This window comes from Prunus dulcis, chromosome 3, assembly GCF_902201215.1.
Source record: "Prunus dulcis chromosome 3, ALMONDv2, whole genome shotgun sequence".
Lineage (NCBI taxonomy): Eukaryota > Viridiplantae > Streptophyta > Magnoliopsida > Rosales > Rosaceae > Prunus > Prunus dulcis.
In genome coordinates this window covers 3,867,021-3,888,121 of record NC_047652.1, presented here as the reverse complement: position 1 = coordinate 3,888,121, position 21,101 = coordinate 3,867,021, and the positions used below count along the sequence as shown (strand labels likewise).

The 21,101-nt window shown below is 40.6% G+C and overlaps 2 protein-coding genes and 1 long non-coding RNA gene across 3 annotated transcripts; all 3 read right to left on the bottom strand.

Annotated features, from left to right (window-relative positions):
• Window positions 1–389: 389 nt before the first annotated feature.
• LOC117621002 (senescence-induced receptor-like serine/threonine-protein kinase) lies at window positions 390–6,850 on the bottom strand. Its single transcript, XM_034351263.1, is given in 18 exon segments — window positions 390–895; window positions 1,024–1,213; window positions 1,327–1,389; window positions 1,485–1,614; window positions 1,708–1,928; window positions 2,038–2,189; window positions 2,405–2,488; window positions 2,586–2,657; window positions 2,796–2,864; window positions 2,945–3,083; window positions 3,194–3,325; window positions 4,107–4,242; window positions 4,349–4,627; window positions 4,717–4,929; window positions 5,044–5,190; window positions 5,403–5,619; window positions 6,186–6,684; window positions 6,760–6,850. Coding segments are annotated over 18 exon segments (3,249 nt in total). The 3' UTR covers window positions 390–480.
• Window positions 6,851–11,459: 4,609 nt separating this feature from the next.
• Window positions 11,460–13,395, bottom strand: LOC117622281. Its single transcript, XR_004584966.1, has 2 exons — window positions 13,171–13,395; window positions 11,460–11,677 (listed from the first exon to the last, which is right to left on the bottom strand). It is a non-coding gene; the product is annotated as an uncharacterized LOC117622281 (long non-coding RNA).
• A 933-nt stretch (window positions 13,396–14,328) lies between these two features.
• On the bottom strand, window positions 14,329–17,735 carry LOC117620999 (putative leucine-rich repeat receptor-like protein kinase At2g19210). The gene is made up of 11 exons (XM_034351257.1): window positions 17,657–17,735; window positions 16,965–17,508; window positions 16,404–16,882; window positions 16,185–16,314; window positions 16,020–16,091; window positions 15,856–15,927; window positions 15,695–15,775; window positions 15,166–15,568; window positions 14,907–15,045; window positions 14,758–14,808; window positions 14,329–14,522 (listed from the first exon to the last, which is right to left on the bottom strand). The coding sequence occupies exons 1-11, from the start codon at window positions 17,733–17,735 to the stop codon at window positions 14,329–14,331; spliced, it is 2,244 nt and encodes a 747-aa protein (XP_034207148.1).
• Window positions 17,736–21,101: the final 3,366 nt, after the last annotated feature.

The following is a 21,101-nucleotide window of genomic DNA, read 5'->3' as shown; positions in this document are numbered from 1 at the left end:
GATTTGGAGTATTTGCTCTCCAAATTATCAAGCATGTTATCAAGCATAAGGCAATGGAATGCAAAGGAGGAAAAACTGAAGATAAAAACAAAGGAGTTTTTTGTAAGCTCTCGGTTAGCTTCTATTTCATTTCTTGGAGGAGACTTTTATTATTCTCCCTCTCATCTCAAGTCTTCTTGCACAGCTTCGTACACTTTTCTTTATACACATCAAACCTTTTCATATTAGTACACGCCTCTCTCACCAACTTTAATTTAATAGAGCATAGATGTTTTCTATCAATCTCTTACAATTAGTTATTACATATTAATATTAATACAACAAATTAAGTTTAACAAAAGGATCATTAACTTTAATGCCAATGGCATATGCATATTACTATTGATTTTACCCATAAAAAAAGAATTTATCTAAAAAGAAAATGGAGGAAACTAAAACATCCCAACTCCCATTATTTGATATAGCTAAGCAATAGTTCAACTACCTAACCGACGGATTTAGCATAGAGATCGAACTATCAGACCTTATCTCAATGGAATTTGTTAACTCAGTTTCATGGCTCTGCCTTGTTCCAGCAATCTCTGTTGGCAAACTCTCCTTTAGTTCCACCTCCACCTGACTCATGGTTGGCCTTTTTATAGCATTTGGAGATACACATGCCATTGCTATCTCCACAGCCTTCCATACAGTGTTTGTGTTGAAGTGTCTCTCGAACCTTGGATCAACGATGCCGTAAATGTCTCCTTCTGCAAGCATTGAGCTCACCCACCGACTGATGTGAATTCTTTCATGTTCCCTTGATGAGTAAACAGGTCGACAGGAAATAATCTCCAACAGCACAACCCCGAAGCTATAAACATCACTTTTCTCGTTCAACCTGTTTGATAGGTTGTACCTTCAAGTACAAGTTACAACCATTTGCAAATCAAACATCACATTTTTTAGTTTCTAATATTTGATTTGAATGCTCCAATTAAGGGATGGATAAACTTGAAAAAAAAAATAAAAAAAAAAATTACTTACTCAGGGTCGAGGTAGCCGGGAGTGCCAGCAACGACGGTCGATATATGAGTGTCATCATTAGAGGGGAAAGTTCTGGATAGTCCAAAATCAGATAGCTTGGCTTGGAAATTTTCATTCAGCAAAATGTTTGTTAATTTTACATCCCTATGGATTATTGGTGGCTTACAGCCATAGTGCAGATACTCCTATCCTGCATTTCAAGTTGAGACAACACATCCCAACAATTGAATTAAAAGAAAACAAAAGAAAAGAAATTAAGGAGATGCTAGCTAACAAAAATATTGTTACAAATCTTTTAGTGACCTTGTGCAGCGTCTATTGCTATTTGAAGTCTGTCTTTCCAAGTCAAGATATTTGAGCTGCTACCTGCATTCATAACAAATAAAGAGCCTAAAGTTTAGAAGTACTATGAGAAATAGTGAAATTTGGCTACCGAACATGCAATTCAAGTGCAGGCAAACCTGAAAAAAGATGTGCATGTAAGTTTCCACTGGACATGTACTCGTAGACGAGCCCTACCCCAGTCTTATCATTGCAATATCCAACCAGGCTTGTCAAATTTTTGTGATGAACTCTCACAAGAAGATCAACCTGGAATCGAACAGACAAGAACATCTCAGTTCCTAACAAATGATTTGAGCTCAAACCCAATAATATTGTATTAGTTTATTTAGACAAACATGCCTCCGCAAGAAATTGTTGAAATCCTTGAACTGAGGATGGTGAAAGCATCTTGATAGCTAGTTGAGTATCCTCGATGTAGCCATGATAAACATTTCCAAATCCACCTTTTCCAAGAATCCGCTTGAAGTTGTTCGTGATCTTAATGATCTCAGAGTATGTAAACTGTCGTTTTGTTGACTCCAGTGATGTCCCAATGGTGTCTTTTGCTTCTGCAACATCTCCTAATACCATATATAGCCATAATGAAGAAGGTTATGCATTAGCATTTTAGGATATACACTTTCATCCTATGTATAAAACTATATAGCCATAAATTTATGGAAGTCCTACCATGTCTTTTCCTTTTGAAACCCCACCAAGCAGCTGCTATACATAATAAGAGGACTGAAATTCCAACGATTGACCCTACTAATGGAATAACAAAACTGTTCTTCTTCCTTTTGCACGAAACAGCTCCAGATAGATTTGGATTTTCGCATAAACTGACATAAAGATGTTCATAGCAACAGTAGTTAAAGTTTGATCAATATAATAGGTACCAATAATATAAGCTCCTCTGTAATATTAGAAGCTGATGTTATAATTCTCATGAAAACAGAATTTGGTTACAAAACTGGTGGAAATTTGAAGCAGGCCAAACAAACAAAAACAAAAACACACACGTATGGAGTTTTACAGCCATGGTTTTCTACAACGCACACTTAAAGATAGCAAACCACTCTTGTTTCTGTCAATTAGTCTAATTGGAACTGAGCCTGTGAGCTTGTTTTTCTCCAGGTTTCTGCAAAAGTAAATTAAACACTATATCCATCACCCTGCTTTAGTTTGTAACCAAGGATTTGCAGTTTTTCCCCATATAAAAGTAATAAAAAACTTACAGGACATTTAAGTTTCGCAATTGAGACATGAAGTCTGGAATTGGTCCTATCAAGTTGTTGTTTGCTAAATCCCTGAAATCATGAGCAGCTCAACTCATTTAAAACAAACTATTGTGCCATATAAAATTCTGATCATATTCTGTGTACCTTCCCATTAATTTGTAAACTCATTTCATGAGTACACAGGAAGGCGCATATATGCACACTTACAATGTATGTATTTCGAGATTGGATATAGGAGTAGCTATCTTCCCTGTCAGTCCGCTCCAGGATAAGTCCCTGCAGATTGCACATAACCGTAACTTAATTCATCGAAACATGGAATTTAAATGGACAATGTAAACTGAAGATATACATACAAGGATATGATTCTTGGGGACTCATTTTCACGATAGCTACAGTTTAGACCTTCCCACAAGTAAGCTTGAGGGACACATGGATCTCCTTGCCAGTTCTTTTTAATCTTATAAGTTGACTTGATGTCTTTGATTGCGTCAACTAATTTAAATATTTTAGGAATCAAACAGAAAATCCTCATCAAAATCAATCATACACGTGCACTAAATTGATAGCAAAAAAATTTGCTTGTGTACGGAAGAATTACTTACCATCTGCTTGGTTTGTTTCTGATTCTAAGAATTCTTTTACCATGTAAAACTCGATAGCATTGAGGATTGGTGGAAGGGTAGAGTTCTCAAACTTAAAGATTGAGAAATTATATTGTCCTCCATTACTGAGTTCTGCCAAAGTTTCCATTTATAGCTGACTTAGGCATCGGAGAGCCTTCAGCCGGCACCACACCGGTGTCCGAAGCTTAACGACTGCTTCTACCATTTTGTCTTTTGCAGGTCTCCCACTAGCCTATTTCGCCAAGGGCCTCAGCCCCCTTCCCTACTAAGGCTCCACATACCTCAACACTAAGTTGGACTCAATATTGGCCGGGCCATTTTGATCATCAACAGTTTGGCGCCGTCTGTGGGAACTCGACACTAGAATCCCCTCTTTCTCTATCAGCCCAGTTAGCTCCTTCACCAATCAGGCCCCATCGCCTCTTCTTCACCCCACACTATGCTATGCCGACCCAGGATAGCAGCGATACCCAGCACCATACCCCCCTCGATGGTACTTTTCGAAGGAAATCTCCGGGAGATGCCACCCTCCAGGCAAAAGTGGAGCGTCTCCGCGATAGTATTACTAAAATGTCGAAGAAATACGAGCACCTTCATTGCAGGAATGTTGAGCTAGAGCATGACTATCGTGCTCTAAAGCGGAACTGGGAGAGGACTCATACCCAGGATGCCCAACAAGACCTCACCCAGAATGTTGGGCATACTCAGCCAAACCAGCTAGTACATTCCAGCCACAGTGCCCCGGCCCAATCTAGGCTTCGCAAGGGTAAAGGCCACCTTCATCCGGAGCTAACCCAGTCACGACTCCTTTGCATTCCCCCGCCAAAGGACCGGCCCCATGAACCAGTCAGGATCTACCGAGATTGCATGGACCGCATCTCGGACCGTCAACCAGGACCGATCCATATCCCTGTTAACCTCGAAGACCCACAGGTGAGACACCTGGGCCCCTCACCAGGCCCCGCCTGCGTACCAGACGAGGAAGGCGTAGGGAACTCGGATAGTTGGGAATTTGATAATTCAGAAGCCTGGCCAACTTACCACACCGAGGCATTGGAAGATTGGGAACATTCCCCAGCCCCTGTCTGCCCACCCCCCAGGTCTTTAGCACCCGAAACTCTTCCTCATGCTGACCCGGCCATGAGGCTTCTCTTTGAAAAGGTTTGGCGTCTGGAGAGCGAACAACATCGCAGCCATTAACCCCTCTTGGCAAAACCACGACCGGGGCCCTTTACTGAACGTATCCTCCATTACCACCAGGAGAAGGATATCCAGCCGCTCCGCATCGCCTTCTACACTGGCACGGAGGACTCTCTCACCCATATCCACTCCTTCCAGTCTGCCCTTGGGTGCCAAGGCCTCACTGACGAAGGCATGTGCCTCCTCTTCCCTTCCACTCTCAGCGGCGCGACCCTAAATTGGTTCTATAGACTCCATCCCCGCACCATCAACTCATTCGACAGTCTCAAGCAGACCCTTTTGGATCATTTTATGATCCAGACTGATCGCCTATACTCCGCGGACCGGGGCCCTTTACTGAACGTATCCTCCACTACCACCAGGAGAAGGATATCCAGCAGCTCCGCATCGCCTTCTACACTGGCACGGAGGACCCTCTCACCCATATCCACTCCTTCCAGTCTGCCCTTGGGTGCAAAGGCCTCACTGACTAAGGCATGTGCCTCCTCTTCCCTTCCACCCTCAGCGGCGCGGCCCTAAATTGGTTCTATAGACTCCATCCCCGCACCATCAACTCATTCGACAGTCTCAAGCAGACCTTTTTGGATCATTTTATGATCCAGACTAATCGCCTATACTCCGCCGATGACTTGTATATGCTTCGGCAAGCTGAAGACGAACCCCTTCGGGAATATGCAGCCCGGTTCAATCACGAATACTCCCGCTGCCCAGAAACTGATGATCGCGCTGCCTTCGGTGCTTTTAAGAGTGGCCTCCGTGAGTTCAACTTTCGCTACCTGGTTCATAGCAACAGTTGGAACACATACACAAAGCTAATGAAGCAGGCAGCGGTCCATGCCAAAACTGAATACTTCAATTCCAAGCGTGGCCCAGCCAACCTGGTGCGTAACACTTTCGCCGATCCTCCACCTGCTTCAGCCCCACCTCAGCATTCTACCCCCGCCCAAGTACCCAGGGTACCCAACAACCAAAACGGAAGGATAGCTACCAGCATCCCTTCAGTAATAACAAACGTGGCAGACATGACAACCACCACCACTCTAGTGGAGGCAACCCTCCCAAGACAAGTGATCGGGCCCCACTTCCCTTCACACCCAGGCCCAGGTTCGAGGTTTTTACTACCCTCAACACCACCTATGAGAACGTCCTCGTGCGTGAAGCCCCTATCATCCCCAAGCCACCCCCCCGAAGACCATCCGGCAAGCCTATGCCAAACACGACGACTTGCACAAAGTCCCACATTGAAACTTTGTGCAAACCTCCTACTTTCACCTCCCTATAAATAGGGAACAGTACCCAAGTAAAAAGGGTAACTACTTTCTCACTTTTACTGTTACTCTGTCAAAGTTTCCATTTATAGCTGACTTAGGCATCGAAGGGCCTTCGGCCGGCACCACAACGGTGTCCGAAGCTTAACGACTGCTTCTACCATTTTCTCTTCTGCAGGTCCCCCACCAGCCTATTTCGCCAAGGGCCTCAGCCCCCTTCCCTGCTAAGGCTCCACATACCTCAACACTAAGTTGGACTCAATATTGGCCGGGCCATTTTGATCATCAACAGTAGCCATTCCAGAAGCGATCAAAGACATCATATGGATACCTGCATAGAGAATAAGATACATTGAGTTCATTAGTATTATTGGCAGGGGATTCGAAATTAGGACGTCTTCCAACATTGGGAAGAGAAATACTCTCGAGCCTGTGTACTATGTACTCTACTATGTACTCACCTATACGACGTTAAGTTAGCGTTTTGACCTGTGTCAAATCACATGTCAAGTGCCAAGGACTCCCCTTTTGTTTTGTAAGCTCCATTCAATAAAGGCCTTATTTCTAGAGCTGATATAAATGGGACCCCGGAGCCTGTGTTTACCAGACAAACATGTATATAGTTTCGGCGAGGCACATATATGAGCTCCTTGTGTGTGATAGTAGATGCACTCTCCAACTTCACCATGCTCCATAAGTTAGCTCCCAGATGCAGATCGAATTCGGGAACTTTATTTTGGCCATCATAATTCCCATATACAAAACTTGATCTGATTAAATACTTGTAGCCATCAGTAACATTGATCTCGTAGCAGTTTCTTTTTCCTTCAGGGAAGCTCCTAAGAGACGTGTAGGGCTGTTGATACCTATTGCTGTATTCCGGCAAAATGGATTTTCTTTCCCCGGTGTCTATGAAGGTTTCGTCTGAAATGTAGTTAATGCCGGTTGTCTTTTCAGCATAGCTGGAATTTCCAGCAAGGCCGCAGTCTATGCTAATGAATCCTGAGACAGAAGACATGGATTTTATATAAGATGATGCTATATGCATATGTTACGAAAAATGTGTTTTGAACATACCTGATTGATCATCCCGGGCATGAACTAGGAGGAGCATAAGAGCAAAGCCACCAAGCAATGGAAGGAGGAATGGCTTGAATGTTTGCGACATCCTTCAACTTTGGGAAACCAGATTAATATTTGTTATCTTTTTATACAATCAGAAATGCTATTCAGATACATTTTCTTGACCGAGCAATATGTTAGAAAGTGAAGTATCACATATTTTAATCCCAATATAGCTAATTAAGTAAACATAGTGTGGCAGGATGAAGAGTCAAATTAACAAATATTCATTATAATTTTGTCCTATTTGGATGGAGTTATCCAAAATCTAAATTTGAATGACATTTATAAGTTTATAAATGTTTGTCTAGTCACTGGTAAAACTTCCAAAACGTCGTATGCGCAATATTTTCCACAACATGCAAGTCTACCATTCATACCTATTTTAGAAAAACAAAATTAATGACGAATTGTGTCTGTTCTGTGCACAAAAATACCATTGATGATAATCAACTGGCCAACTGGTGGCTAAAATATGAGCTGATGATTCTAGAATCAAAGTCACCACAGGCTGCTTCAACTCCCATGATCAATTGTTAATAAGTAATAACCCATAATTATTAGGGAAATTTGTATAATACCACTTGAACTTATTATAGGTATGTGTGTCATTACAACATGAACTTTTTATTTTTATTTTTAACCACTTGAACTTTGTAAAGTGTTGTAATCCACCTACATATAACTCCGTTAAAGCTTCCGTTAAGTTTAAGGGCATTTTCGTCAATTAACTATAATTATAAATAATTATAAAAAAATAGTATATATATATAATAAAAAATAAAAAATTTTAACCTAATTATACCAGGTATCTCCACCCTCAACACCCACACCCTCCTCTGTATACACCCTCTACATAACTTCTTCAACGTGAGTACTTGATTGCTTAAGTATTCCTATTGTTATGCAAATCATACTTTATTCTCATGTGGGATGAGATTAATAAAGAAGAATTATACATTGTGGAATGGGATGAAAGCAAGGGGCTGTAAAGCTAACATATAATGGTTGCTTGCTGGTGACGAGTTCCAAATTAAACTTTGGGACATGGACAATGACAATGTGAACCTGGTTTTTTTGTTGTTGTTGTTGTTGTTGCATCTTTCCCTGTAGATAACATTAATTCTGTGATGGATAAGCATAGTTCCATAGTTCCATGCCATCCAACACTTATTGAGCTAGTGAGATTAGGTATGTCAAGCCCTCACAAAAAGGACATTCGAAAGAAGAGGTGGTCATGGGTGTTGTGCTGACAGGACCCGTCCTGAATTTTTCGAAACTCGAGACGAATCCTGTGAAATTCCCAACATCACCCCGATGCTGGGCCCACTTACTAAAGACCGGGACTTTCTGCCGAAATTTCGGTAGAGTCTCCCCTGTAAATTGAACATTCCCCAAATTTCAACATGCACAAAATTCACAATTTAAAAAGCCAACTGCCAGCACACACAATGTAATTACACACAGTTTACAGACAAGGCCTCTAGCCTTCAAATAAATCAAGGCAGAACTACTAGCAGTACTCTTAAGTCAATTAATATACTAACAATGCAATTAAGGAACTCAATAAATTTTACGAGTACCACTGCAATCCACATGAAAATAACTTCCCACACATTTCTAGCATGCATCAACTACCATCTATGAATTATCACCAAAATTCCTAGGGGCCTCGGCCCATAATACCATATAATCCAACCTAAAAAAAACAACATTTATAACGTTTAGTCAGCGGCTGCACATAGGCACTACTCTAGGCTGCCTACGTACCCTTACTGAGGGATCAAGCCACACGTAGTTCTTTCTACAAAATCCGAATTCCAATCTCCCCAATAATCACATAATCTCCCCATACGCCGGAAATTCCTATGCCACGTATGGGGTCTGTCATCACGCCGGAAAATTCTACGTCACGTGTGACCTAACAATCATATCATCTCCCCATATGCCAGAACTTCCAACGCCACGTATGAGGTCTGTCATCCCCCTGGAAAATCTTATGCCACGGGTGACCTGACAATCACATAATCTCCCCATATGCCGGAAATTCCAACGCCACGTGTGGGGTCTGTCCTCACACAGGATAACCTTCGCCACGTGGGACCTAACAATCATATCATCTCCCCATACGCTGGAAATTTCAACGCCACGTACGAGGTCTGTCATCCCGCCGGAAAATCCTACGCCACGTGTGACCTGACAATCATATAATCTCCCCATACGCTAGAAATTCCAAAGCCACGTATGGGGTTTATCCTCACGCCGGATAACCTACGCCACATGAGACCTAACAATCATAAGGTGGTACATAGGGTAGTGCGTATAGCACTTCAAATTGACAAACTCTCAATTATCTAAACTAATAATAGAGGTATTCCCAATTTAGTAATACCAGTCTATAGTAGACTGCAACGTAATTTAATCAGGAAAATAATATTATTTTTAGACCAATGATCATGCACAGAAACATAAATTCCATAAAGATCCTAGAACAATTTAAATATTAATCAATGCTTGTTTTCACACAAATTCCATAAAATACTGTATTACACAACTAGAACATTATACTTTATTTATAATCAAATAATATTAATTAATGATAAGCAACAACCTCTAAGGAAAATCCTAAATCGAATCAGTTTCCAATTTAATCTCAAATAACAATTAAGATTCGATAAAAAGGTTATTCTAATAACTTCCGAAGGGTGAAACTACCTCAGAAGACTCACGATCAGATGAGGGGTCCAACTACCCCAACTTGGTCAAACGGGCCCATGGGGCCCACAACCCCCAATTTTCGATCTGAGAGTTCCTATGGGTTCCATAAGGTTTAGGATACACATGCGACAAATTTGGTCCGGATCGGACGGTTACTATGAACCTAACCCTAGGGTTGGCATTTCCGGAGTATCCGGGACTCCTTTTTACGATTCGTCGACTCCTACACAATCCTAAGGATATCTGGATTAACATATTATAAATCTAAGACTATCCAACGGTTTAAACCTATTGAACCCGGATAACGCACAATATGCGATATCCGTTCGAGACTCAAACGGTATCCAAATTGAAATCCGAGCACACCTACACTCTGAAGACAACAAGGAGATCGCATCGGGACACAATGCCTTTTTTCAACAGTGCCCACGCGCCGGCAGTGCTTGGGTGTCCAAAGCGATTAGACATCACCGGAAATTCTCAAAATCACGGCTCAAGGTTCCTACCCTAGGTATAACACCCTATTTGGAACCACTTTTGTTATTAGACCCACCCCAAAAACTGCCCGAAAGTGGCCAGAATCGTGATCCCTAAATCGGCCGAATTTAAATTCGTAAATCGAGTTACCTATGCTAGGAATTGATCGAATCCTACCCTACCCAACAAGCAGCTAGAGCATGAAAAGTCGGTGAGAAACCATACCTCATTCATCGGAATCAGTGGCTGGAGGAGGGAGAACAAAGTCGGAGAAGTTCGAGTGAAACCGGCCGCTTCTTCTCCATTTTCCAGCGAAATCATGTTTGCTGGAGGCGGGGCTTAGCTGGGGTTGGAAGAGGATGGTGGCCCGGTCATTTTGGTACTGGCTCCGTCAACATTGGTGGCCGGATGAGAGAACGGCTGACCAAAATGTGGCCGGCTGCTGCTGTCGCGCGAGAGAGGAGAGAGAGAGAGAAAAAAAAAATTCTGATTTTATCAAACCCTTTTCACCAAAATTACGGTTATGCCACAGAGGGTATTTTGATCGTATCTCTCTCGTTACAACTCCGATTCAAGCCCACCACATGTCTACAGACTCATCTCGCCGTGCTCTACGCAACGATATAGTTGAAATTCCCAAATTCCTTCCCGGTCAAAAAGTCAACTTTAAACCTAATAAAATATTCTATGGGCAAAATGGTATTTTCTCTGAATAAATTAGTATTTACTAATTTATTTAGGACCGGGTCGTTACATGTGCGGCTGATTTTCATATATGATCACCATAAGATTAGACCAGGGCACAACCACAACAAGTTTAGAATACCTCAATTTCTGCCATCACCATAAGATTATGACCTCCATCACCTGTTGAATGCTTCTTTTATTTTTTTTTAAAATTTGTTTTTAATAATTATTTTTAGTTGTTAATTAATGAAAATACCCTAAACTTAATGGAAATTTTAACGGAGTTATACGTAAGTGGTGGATTGCAACACTTTATAAAGTTTAAGCGGGTAAAAATAAAAATTAAAAGTTCAGGAGGTAATGACTCATATGCCTAAAAGTTCAGGTGCTATTTATGCAACTTTAAGCAGTCCGTGATCAATAGTCTCAATTATTAACTTTATTCACTTCACTTGGGGTGACCATAGCAATAATAGAACATAACTAAAACAAGAGGCCAAATTCATGTGAAAATAACAATGTGCAAGTGTGAGGCGAAGACCTTAAACCAATACTTGCAGTCTAGAACAGCTTTGGTGGCTGATGATCTCGCGGTCATTTGTCATGATGAACATAATACTCATATATATTTTGCTAAAGTTTGGAAGAGGTGGGTGTTTTTTTGAAACACTGCTAAGATGTTATAGAGGTTTGAACTTGAGACCACTGGTCTACAAGACAAGACCCTTTCCACTAGGCTAGACCTCATTGGCGAACATCATACTTATATTTAGTTTGGTAATTTTCCTTACATGATAGCAGTCTATGTAGAGATAATAACTGGGCTGCTTGAATGAAAGGACCCGCCCCGAATTTTCCCATAATTCGAGACAAATCCTTTGGAATTCCTGACATCACCCCGATGCCGGACCCTTTCACTAAAGACCGGGACTTTCTGCCGAAATTTCGGCAGAGTCTCCCCTATAAACTGGACATTTCCCAAAATTTCAACCTGCATAAAAACACAATTTATATCACCAACTGGCAGCATGCACAATATAATTTCATGCAATTTATATAAATGGCCTTCGGCCTTCCAATAATTCTCAACCAACTACCAAACAAGTCAAATACAAATTATGACTAATAATTAGTCTGCGGCTGCACCTAATAACCTTAGGCTGCCTACGTACCCTCCTCGAGGGATCAAGCCACACGTAGTTCTTCTATAAAACCTAATTCCACTCTCAAGCGATACCTCATCTCATTTCTCTGTATTTCACATAATCTCCCCATACGCCGGTACAACCAACGCCACGTATGGGGTCTGTCTCAACGCCGGATAACCTACGCCACGCGAGACCTACACGACATATCACATAACTCCCCATACGCCGGTACAACCAACGCCACGTATGGGGTCTGTCCCAACGCCGGATAACCTACGCCACGCGGGACCTCAACATCATATCACATGACTCCCCATACGCCGGTACAACCAACGCCACGTATGGGGCCTGTCGACACGCCGGATAACCTACGCCACGTGCGACCTAACTTTCACTTGATGGTACTCGTAATGAATCCAAAACCCAAGGAGGTACTTGAGGTAGTGCATCTCGCACTCCAACTGGCATTCTAGACTCTGTTGTACCCTCGTACAACCATATAATTCTAATTCTATGATTATACAAATATTCTAATATTTCGTAAATCCCAACCATAGTCTAGCACCAGATAATCCCCCTAGGAAGGTGAGATTTCTCCGGCAGACTCACGGTCAACCAAGGGTCAACTACCCTAACCCTGGCCAAACGGGCCCACGGGACCTACGACCTCCAAATTCCGATCCTGGAGTTCCTATGGGTTCTAAGACATATAGGACACTCGTCCTGCAAGTTTGGTTCAGATCGGACGGTCGGATCGCTCACGATCGCACGATCTAACGGTTAATATAAAATATAAACTTTAAAATATTAAATCGGGACATCCGGGGCCCCGATTCACGATCCGTGAATTCCTACACGATCCTAGAAATACCTAGTTTAACATATATTATTTTCGGGACCATCCAACGGTCCCAACCTATCGAACCCGGATAACGCCCAATAGGCGATATCCGTTCGATAGTCAAACGACGTCCGAATTGAGATCCGCGAAATCCTACGCGCTCGTGATGGCACGAGGACCTCAAAACTGCCCAGAGACATGCCACCACCCTCGCCCACGCGCCGCCACACGCGCGGGCAGACCGGGTGCCCAAAGCGATAACGCTTCCCCGAAAAATCTTGGAACCGAGACTCCAAACTCCTACCCTAGGTAAAACACCCCATTTGGAGTCACTTTTGTTCTTGGACAACCCCCAAAAAGTGGCCGAAAATGGCCAAACACGGCGGCCGAAGTTCGGCCGATTTTCAATTCGAAAATCGAATTGGTTACGCTAAGAATTGATCTAAACCCAACCCACCAGCAGATAGAGCACGAGAAATAGATGAAAATCCATACCTCACTCGACTGATTTGGTTGAGAAACGGAGGAGATCGAATGGCTTGAAGTTTGGGTGAATTCCGGCGAGAAATCGCCAGTTTCCGGCCGATAGGCGGCGGTCCAAGGCCGGCGACTGGTCACGGGAGGAAGGCGGCGACGTGGCGAGTCCAACGGGACCGGTGGCGACGGTCGCCGTGCTCCGTGGTGGCGGCGAGCTGGAGCTGAACGGGGGAGAGAGAGAGGTCGCGGGAGAGAGAGAGAGAGAGAGAGAGAAAACCAGATTTTTATAAAAATCCCATTTCGAAATATTTACGATTGTGCCACTGGTTTTCCTTTGACCATAACTCTCTCGTTACAACTCCGATTCAAGCCCACTACGTGTCTATGAACTCGTCTCAGTACGACCTATCCAAAAATATAAGTCACGGTCCCAAACTCTCTCCGGTTAAAAATGTGACTAAAATACCCTTAAATAATTAAATAATTAAATAAGGGTTAAATTTGGGGAAATTTGGGATCGGGGTGTTACATTGAACTTGTTTCTGACTCAATTTGGGAGGCCATTCTAATTGAGCTGCTTGAACTTGTATCATCGTTCCCTACAATTTGTGTTCTTCCAGAGGACATCTCAGTTTCCAAACATTCCTTCAAGTTGTTATAGATAAAAGTTATATCAGGCCTTTGGAATGCCGTTAAAGGCACACATGCCATGGCAATTTGTAGAGCTTTCCAAGCAGAAGAGGTGTTGTAGGTCCCTTGTATTCTTGAATCCACGATACTCTCAATTTCCATAGTCTCAAACTTTGGACTCACCCATCGACATATGTGAATAGGTTCAGCTTCTACATCTCTTATTATTGCTGCTCTACCAGTTATTAGCTCTAGCAACACAATCCCAAAGCTGTATATATCACTCTTTTTTTTCAGCTTTCCTGTGTAGTAATATCTGGCAGAATAGGGAAAACAATTAATTAGATATTCCTTGTTTTAGGGACAATTTGATCTAATAAAGCAGTACCTACCTATAGGATTTAGGGTTTAGGGCTCATATATAGAAAATGACCAAACATATAACTCAATTCAAACAGTTCACATATATGAAAAGGTTACAATTTGGATCTGATCATAAAACAAGATTCCAGAAAAATTTGGAAAATTTTGTGAGCAAATTAACACTTACTGAGGATCAAGGTACCCAAATGTTCCTTTAGGGTCAGTTGATACATGAGTGGCACTTTCAGTTGCAAAAACTTTAGAAAGACCGAAATCGGCTATCATGGCGTGAAGATTTTCACATAGCAAGATATTTGAAGTCTTTAGATCTCTATGTACTATTGATGGCTTGCAGCCATTGTGTAGATAATCCAGTCCTGCAAAAATTACTTAAGCCATGTTAACTAAATGAAGATCTTAACTCTACGATTTTCTTGCAACATACTATGGTTTTGGGTTTCAACACAAAAACACACATACATTAGTCATAACTATTTCATTAATGTTTCCAAGATGAACACGAGCAGAATTAAATTTTGAGAACTGGAAGAGAAGAAACTAGATTATATATATAATTTTTCATTTCATTTTTATTTTTGTTTTAGTGCTTACCTCGTGCTGCATCAACTGCAATTTGAAGTCTCTCCTTCCAAGTCAAAACGTGTAAAGTTACATCTGCACCCAAAAGTTTTCAGTGACCATAGAATTAGGCTTATAGATGGTCAATCCCCATAAAGCGAGTTCATATGAATGCGTATCGATCGATTTACCAGCTGATAAACGCTGTTGCAAATTTCCATTAGCAACGAAATTATAAACTAGTGCCATAGTCTCCCCTTCATCACAGTACCCAACCAGAGAAACCAAGTTTCTATGATGAGCTCTCATCAACAGTTTAACCTGCATTTGTTATGGCTATCAATCATTTTAAGCAACAACTAATGTTGATCTTGTTTAGCTCTCTTCGTAATCAATACAAAACAAACATGCAAGTATATATATTCTTCTTCATATAGCTACCTCATTTTCAAATTCTTTTGAGCCCTGTGTTGACGATGAAATCAGTAACTTGACAGCAACTTGAGTCTGATTTTGCAGAGTGCCAAAGTAGACTTCTCCGAATCCGCCTCTTCCAATTATTGATTTAAAATTACTGGTAATCTCCACAATCTCTGGGTATGTAAAGCGTTGGCCCTCTGACTCCAATAAACTGTTTTGGTTGGAATTCTGCATCACCTCTACACCAAAAGGATCATCACAATGGGCATGTCGTTTTTTCCTTTTAAAGCCCACCCATGAAACAGCTGATACAGTTAATAAGAGGATGAAAATTCCAGGGATTGACACTGCCAAGAGAATACTGATACTCTGCTTCTTCTTTTTGCACAAAACTTGTCCGGATAGATTTGGATTTTCACACAAACTGAAAAGAAAATTGTTGATGGCCATCATAGTAAGATTGATTTTGATGGACTTCAAAATAGCACTTCTGCTCTTTATTTTTATTGTTAATTTTCTTCCTCCTTTCTTTTAAAAATAAAAATCGTACCGTAGGGATAGCAAACCATCCTTCCTCTTCTGAATGAGTCCTACGGGAACTAAACCTGTGAGTTTGTTTTTCTCCAAGTTTCTGCAAAGCATGCAATAGATCTATTACCATAATTTTTAAGGAGTTGGCTGTTTAGACCCATAAGCAAGTCAATAACTTACAGGACCATTAACTTTCGCAGTCGAGATAAAAATTCTGGGATTGATCCAGTTAAGTTGTTGTTTGATAAATCTCTGAAATGATAAGCAGCTTTACTCATTTAACTACTGATTGTGACCAATTATGGGCATATTTTACAAATATGTAGTAGTTAAGGCATACTTACAAAATGTGTATCATGGTGAGATTGGATATATAAGGAGCTATCTCCCCTGTTAATCCGCTGGAGGACAAGTTCCTGCATGATTGCATATACGTTCCGTAATTGAATAATTAAGACATAATTGGGATTAATTAAAAATATTTTGAGTAAGACAGCCATAGTACTTACAAGGATACTATTCTACTGTGCTCATTGCTACAGTTTATACCTTCCCATGAGTTAACCAGAGGGGAGCATGGATCTCCTTGCCAGTTCTTCTTAATTTTGTAAGTTGACTTGATGCTTGTGATTGCATCAACTAATATTTTCAAAAGCAAACAGAATATATCACTAAATTAACAGTGACAAAATTAGCTTGTGTTACAAGTATAAGGACAAAGTACTTACCATCTGCTTGGTTTGTTCTTGATTCTAAGAATTCTTTTACGGTGTACACCTCGATGGCATTAAGGATTGGTGGAAGGGTAGAGTTCTTAGCCTTAAAGATTGAAATATTATATTTTCCTCCAGTACTCAAAGCTCTAGTGCTGTAAATAGTGGAGGAGGACAAGTAATAAGGAACAACTTTCTCATGAAGGGACTCTCCATTCATAGTAATGTTGAACTGCCTAGACTGGTTGGGTTGGAGCTTTTCAAATTCTGCAAAGTGCATGTAAACAAAATATTCTGCACTGTTATCAAAATCCATCCAGGAAATGTACAAGGCATCAGTTCCATCCTTTGGTGTGGCAGCTGTGCTCATGACAACAGATGGGGGCTGGAAACTATCGTGAACATCCGAGTCGATCGTGGACGAGGTAATTACTCGTTTCCAATTGTCGTCATAGTAGCCATACCAGAAGCGATCATGAACATCACCTGGATACCTAAATAGATATTCAAGGGACCATCAGTATTGATTCTAGCTATTCAACCATGTAAACATTTCCTTGGACATTATGTACTCACCTGTATTCTGTCAAATTAGCTGCTATTTGACCGGTGTCAAGCCGCCATTGAAGTGCCAACGACCCGGTTTGTGTTTGATAAGATGTATTAGGTAAAGGCCTCAGTTCTAGTGCCGATATAAACGGAATCCCCAAGCCGGTGTTCACTAGACAAACATGTATATAGTCTCTTAGAGGAACATGTATGAGCTCCTTGTTTGTAATGGTTGATGCATCCTCCAACTTCACCAAATCCCAAACATTAGTTCCAAGTTGCAAGTCGAATTCTGGCAATATATTCTGCCTATCATAGTTCCCATATTTGAAACTTGATCTGATCAAATATCTGGTGCCATTTGTGACATTGATTTTGTAGCAGTTCCTGATCCCTCCAGGGAAACTCCTAAGAGACATGTAGGGCTCTTGATACTTATTTCTGTACTCTTGCAATACGACGTTATTTTCACCAGTGCTTATGAAGGTTTCGTCTGAAATGTAGTTAATTCCTGTCATCTTTTCTGTATAGCTGGTATTTTCTGCAAGGCCACAGTCTATGCTAATAAAGCCTGAAAGAGAGACACGCATGTTAGATGTCTTGTGCTTATAGAAATGTATGGCTTACACTATACACTGTTACCAAAGCAACCTTTTTTTTTTTTTGTTTTGTTTTTGTTTTTGTTTTTTTTTTGTTTTGGCAATTGGAGATAGACATACCTGTTTGATCATCCTGGGCATGAACTAGGAGGAGCATAAAAGCAAAGCCACCGAGCAGTGGAAAGAGGAATGGCTTCATTCTCTGCAATAATATTATTCTACTTTTTTGAGAAACCATATGCAGAGTTATCATTATATGTACAATATTAGCAAACCTATAGAGTACAATATTTTGACAGAGTAATTCTAGAAAGTGAACTGTAAAGAATCACATTATTTAATTCCATTAGCTAATCAAACATATTGGGGCAGATGATGTGAGATCTAAATGAAAAAATTTAATAGTAGACGGCAACATATTTGGCCAAGAGTTAATGTCATGAAGTGTTTTTGGTACTTCTTTGCAGGCCTAGCTAGTCACTGGTGAAACTTCTAAAAAGTCGTATGAGCAATACATTCCACCACTGACGAACTGTTCAGGACATGAGATGATATTGTGAGGTGGACTCAAATGAATGGTTATCGCTGTATTTAGTTTATTATTATTATTATCTGTATCCATATGAAGAATAGAGGAGCAAAGCCTTGTTTATTTCTGGCTTAACTTACAAAGGAACCCCAATCATATGGTGGTGCATGAAATTTGTAAGTAGTACTTAAGTTCAATTGCAGCCAAACGTGAAAGATGATCTAATAAGTTTCCATTGGCCATATATTCGTAGACAAGCCCTACGTTGGTTTCGTCGTTGCAATATCCGACAATGCTTGTCAAGTTTTTATGATGAATTCTCATAATTAAGAAGATAAACCTGCAATTTAAGGCACAAATAAACACATGTTACATATGATTGAGCTCAAGACATTGTGTTAGTTTATTTAATTTGACGAACATGCCTCTGCATGAAATTGTTGGAACCCTTGAACAGATGATGGTGAAAGCATCTTTATAGCTACTTGGACAATTTATAAACACTGTTCCAAATCCACCTTTGCCAACGACCCTCCCAAAGCTGTTGGTCATCATTAGTATCACAGAATACGTAAATAAATTGTCGCTTTGTTGATTCTAATGACCCATACTGAGGGCTGGGTTTTGCATCTATATATGACATCTCCTAAGAACAATACAAAGTCTAATGAGCCATGCTATGATTTTGTAATTATGTATATACATTATTATTATTTAAAAAAAGGGCTTTTAACCACAATGGTCAAGTCAAGCAATATCTGCGTTTCATGTTGATCATTCAATTTGTTTTTTTGGTTTCTACCATCCTCTAATCTCTCATGGGTATTAATTTCGTCATTCTGTATTATTTCGTCAATCTGACCATTTATTGATGGGTAAAATTTCATCTGTTCTATTCAATTTTCCTTTTTTTATTTTTTATTTTTTAAATTTATTTTATATATATATATATATTTTACTGTGGTGGAGAAATATTTGATTTACCATATATACCAGAAGTAAAATGTTTGATTTACCCCTAACATTGACGAAAGTAAACATAATTGGCGGAAAACGAAATTGCCACATAAATGGAAGTATGGGGATTACATAAAAAAAAAAAACAAAAAACAAAAAACAAAAAAAACAAAATAAAATAGAGCACCAAAATAAATTTCAGGTATAAAACAAGGACCATTGCGGTTAAACCCCATAAAAAATAATGTACATAATCAAATTTCAATCTAACATCCAACTTGAATGAAAAAACAAAATCATCTAGGTTCTTTAATTATAAAATTTTGACATTATTTTCTTACTAAAGATTGGAAATGCATGACAGGACCCGCCCTGGAATTTCCCGGAAATCGGAGCAGACCCCGTCTTCACCCCGATGCCCCCGATGCCGGGCCCATTTACTAAAAACCGAGACTCTCTACCAAAATTTTTGCAAAGTCTCCCCTGTAAATTGAGCAAACCCAACAAAAATTTCAACCTACAAGATACATAAAAATAATCCCAACCAGCAGCATGCTTTCATCATACAACAAAACGTACTAAATGGCCTCCGGGCTCACAAGTAAAATCTAACATGGGCAATAACAGAGTATCTACTGAATTTAGTTTAGAAGAACAATTGAGTAAAAAGGAAATTACTCGAAGCCTAATCTACTGATGTAAATGATTCGGCCTTCGAACACTGCTTGCAATCTTCCTGAAGCGACTACTGGCTGGGGGGCGCAAAACAGAAAATATGTGAGTGGACAAAAACCAAATTGCAGTTAAAACAATATAATAACCCCACCATGTAAAAATAATGCTCAAGACATGCAGGTTCACAATTCAATAAATAATTACCCAAAACTTAATTCATTAAAAACATTTCAGAAAATACCAGTTACCTCCTTTAAAAAGAAACCCCACTCTCTCAAACTTACCACTCCTTTCAAGCCACTAACTTCCTTACCCACTCAACCATACATACCCGTATAAAGATACTTGTATAAAAATATATATATATATATAAATAGCTATACGATATACTCAGCACACCACCTAGGTACCGGGAAAACAATCCAACTGGGGGATCGTTTAACTAGTCCGCAGGATTTCTAGGTGCTATCCTGCGTCTAGGGATGAGCGGTCCAACCGGGGGACGAAACTCCAAAGCTCCCACACCGGAACATCCAACGCCATGTGTAGCTTCCAAACTATGTCCTACGCGCGCAGACTGGGTCATCACACACCGGAACATCCAACGCCATGGTGATGACCCTAAACTCTATAATAAGTCTTTCCACATGCCGGAACATCCAACGCCGCATATGGAAAGTGTCTCACACGCCGGAACATCCAACGCCGCGAGTGAGACTAGTAACTAGGGAAGGTACTTACGTAGTGTAATCACCCGACTTCTCTCTAAAACCACACTCTTCCACAACAACCTCCAACTACCCCAATATCTCATCTATAGAGAATATATAATATACCTCCCCACTATCCATATAAATGCACTCTCAAAACCCAAAATGCCAAACTCACCACATATATTGCCAAATGCTATACGACCAACCAAAATCATTTCATGAATATAATATATAAATTCCATAAACCATTAAAACATTATGCAAAATCTTTCATCAATTAAAACCATGCATATGATTAAAACAAAGTCCACTCACAGATAGTCCCACGCTGCCTGACCACGTGAGGGTCCTGCCTGCTGAGTACGTGCAGTCGAAACACCTATTTCGAGATACGAACCGTTAATTAATATAAAAATACGTCGAAACGGAAATCACAAATTAAATGATTAAATCCCCAAATTCCCCATACGTGCACGTTGAAGAAGGTATCCTAAGGTCCGATTACAGGTTTAGGAATCGTTCACGATTTTACGGTTATCGCTAACCCGCAAACTTTGCATTTTTGAATCGGAACATCCGGGGTTCCGATTCATGATCCGTGAAGTCCCATACGGTCCTAGGAATTCCTAGAACAACATACTTTACTTCGAGAAAGATCTAACGGTCGAAACCTATCGAACCCGGATAACGC

What these genes read in the sequence shown, in the direction of transcription:
- LOC117620999 (XM_034351257.1), bottom strand. Translation starts at nt 17,735, where the DNA reads ATGAAGCCATTCCTCTTTCCACTGCTCGGTGGCTTTGCTTTTATGCTC. An exon ending in TGCCCAGGATGATCAAACAG is followed by an intron (nt 17,509 to 17,656) that starts GTATGTCTATCT and finishes TCTCTCTTTCAG; the next exon opens with GCTTTATTAGCATAGACTGT. An exon ending in GCTAATTTGACAGAATACAG is followed by an intron (nt 16,883 to 16,964) that starts GTGAGTACATAA and finishes ATATCTATTTAG; the next exon opens with GTATCCAGGTGATGTTCATG.